At 47.8% G+C, this 2,500-nt stretch overlaps 1 protein-coding gene across 3 annotated transcripts in view; it reads left to right on the top strand.

Annotated features, from left to right (window-relative positions):
• Window positions 1-2,500, top strand: part of cadm4 (cell adhesion molecule 4) — a 184,142-nt gene that overhangs the window by 169,595 nt on the left and 12,047 nt on the right. For all 3 annotated transcript variants that reach the window (XM_080005000.1, XM_080004999.1, XM_080005001.1), the window contains exon 6: window positions 1-44. This exon is cut by the window's left edge and continues 129 nt beyond it. In XM_080005000.1, coding sequence (XP_079861126.1) covers window positions 1-44 — 44 coding nt within the window. The remainder of the gene's footprint in view (window positions 45-2,500) is intronic.

Raw genomic sequence — 2,500 nt, 5'->3', positions numbered from 1 at the left:
CAACTTCGGCCGCGCTGCAGACCAGTACACCCTCCTGGTTTACGGTAAGTCGTCGTCGAAATCCGTTCATTCGTTCCGTGTATTTTGTTAGTTGTTGTTGTTGTATTTTTTTTTCTTCTCCGGCTCGGCATTCAGTTTGACGTAAATTGCGACGCTTTTGTTGTTTTTTTCTCCATTTGCAGCACGGGGGGTCTCCGCTAAAATCTCCTGCGCTTATTAATTGCACGGAGCTATTGATTCGGCATAAGCGGTATCGGGCGAGCGCGGGCGGCAGTCACCGGCATCATTATTTCAACTGTCTGTCAGAGACCCACTTCAACATGCCCTTTGATGGCCTCACCCCGGCTGCCGTGTTTCGTCAGGGTGCACAGCAGCCGGGATCCAGAGGCTCTTTAATCTCCGAGTAGTACGAGAAACAAACCCGCAGCGCTTGGTGATACTAGTCCAGAGACATTTTTATAAATCAAAGGCCCTGGTGCTGTACATACCGACATGCTTGGTACAAGGATAACGGTGCCGATAGATGGACTGAAACTGTGGTTTCTTGGGAGCTGTTATTCTCCCTCTATTAGGGATCGCTCATTCCATGGTATCAAAAAAAAAAATGAACGGCGTCTTCGCTTCACCAGCTGGTTCTCTTCGTGTTGGACTTCCAAGGGGAAATGACAACGGAGCAGATGTTGCATTCAACATTCAGGGGAAACATCCGTTAGTTGCCCGATAGCGGGAGTGATAAGTCACGTGGTAGGTGATGGGGTCTTATAACCAGCTTACTAAAAGCGAAACAAGCTGCGAGCACATGCATCTCTCTTCAGCACATGTGCACACCGTGAAGGGGGCGACGGTGGTTAATCTGACAATTTTCAGATATGGAAGCTGCTTCAGAACTCCAGCAAGCAGGCCAGAGATTCTGGTTATGGAGTTAACAGGGAGCAGCGGACTATGTTCATTTAGAGGAATCACTTTATTGATCTCCGTGGGGGAAACGTGTCCTCTGCATTTAACCTGTCTCATTAAGCAGCGGTGGGCAGCCAACAGCGCGACGCCCGGGGACCAACTCCGGCTCATGACCGATGCCTTGGCCGAGGGCGTCGGCAGGAGTGGCCCAGCACGTCATGTCCTGGACATGGGGAGAACATGCCAACTCCACACAGAAAGGGCCCCAGTCGGATCCGAAAAACCAGAACCTTCTCGCTGTGAGGCAACAGTGCTTACCACTGCAAGAAAAAAATCCCGGCCAAAAACTTGTGAGCCCAGTAGGGGCGGGTACCCTGGAGTAAAGTACATTGTGTTATGTTGTTATGATGAAATATGCTGCAGTGGGGTAGATGTGTTCATTGTGCGTGCTAGGGTTCAGTTTTAATGATAAGTAATCAAAGACAATCCGGGATCTTAAAGGTTTTCATGTAACCGGAGTAAAGCCTTCAGTAATGCCGTGGTGGGACGAACCCATGGTTGGTTATTGTTGAGCTCCACATGTGTTTGAGCTTTGGCTTAATGCCAGCGAGCAAGTAAGCCCTCTTTATCCCCATCCATCCCCTGCTGGTTATAACTGCCATTACATACCTGATTAGCAGATCCAAATTAGATAGGGAGGGAGGGAGGGAGGGGGGTAGCGGGGGTGGCGGGGTGTGTTACTTAACTATTATTAGTCTGCTTTTGGGGAGCGCCCCCTCACCCATCTTTCACATACACACAAACACATGCACGCACACACACACACACACACACACATACACAGACACACACACACATATAGGCGCGCGCGCCTGTACAAATAGAATGAAATGGCACACATAATTGCAGCACTCTACAGAGAGAAAAGGAGAGAGAGTGAGAGAGGCTTCAAGGGTGACAACAGTGGTGAGATGAAAGGTGACATTCACCCTCTCTCTCTCTCTCTCTCTCTCTCTCTCTCTCTCTACCTCCTGGAAGGTTAAACATGACTGGCCTTAATGTACCCTGCCTCCGTCTTTCTCTATCTGTCTCCATCTCTTCAACGCTACCTTTTTCCCGCGCCTTTTATTACGTTGTCTTCATTTGGGGTTTTTTGGGGGTTTTTTTTTTTCCTCCTCTGCCCTTTTTTTTTCCACACTTCATTATTTCTCTCCTTTGATTGTTGCCATTGCTCTGCGCAGTTCTTTCAATCTTTTCATCTCCCCTCTATCTTTTATCCGCCGTCATTGGCGGAGGTTCATTTTAACGCGGGGACGCTCGCCTTCCCCTAATTCTAAAAAATAAAATAAAAGAAAATACGCATAACGAAAGAAAATTTGCATAACCGCTCTAAGCTGAGCCTTCAGCTTTTGGACTCTGAGCAGAGGATTTTTAGAGATCAGCTTCTGAAATCCGCCTGCCATAGTCCTGCACCTCTGGTGGCATGCTGTAGTTAAAAAAAAAATCTGTTCTTCCCACTGGGCAAATGGATTTAAACCTTTTTCCTGACGAGGTTAAACCCCACCTTTGATCCAACATTTATATTAATCTGCATTATTTAAAC

This window comes from Zeus faber (assembly GCF_960531495.2).
Source record: "Zeus faber genome assembly, chromosome: 8".
In the NCBI taxonomy this organism is placed as follows: domain Eukaryota; kingdom Metazoa; phylum Chordata; class Actinopteri; order Zeiformes; family Zeidae; genus Zeus; species Zeus faber.
This window is presented reverse-complemented; position numbering and strand designations above follow the sequence as displayed.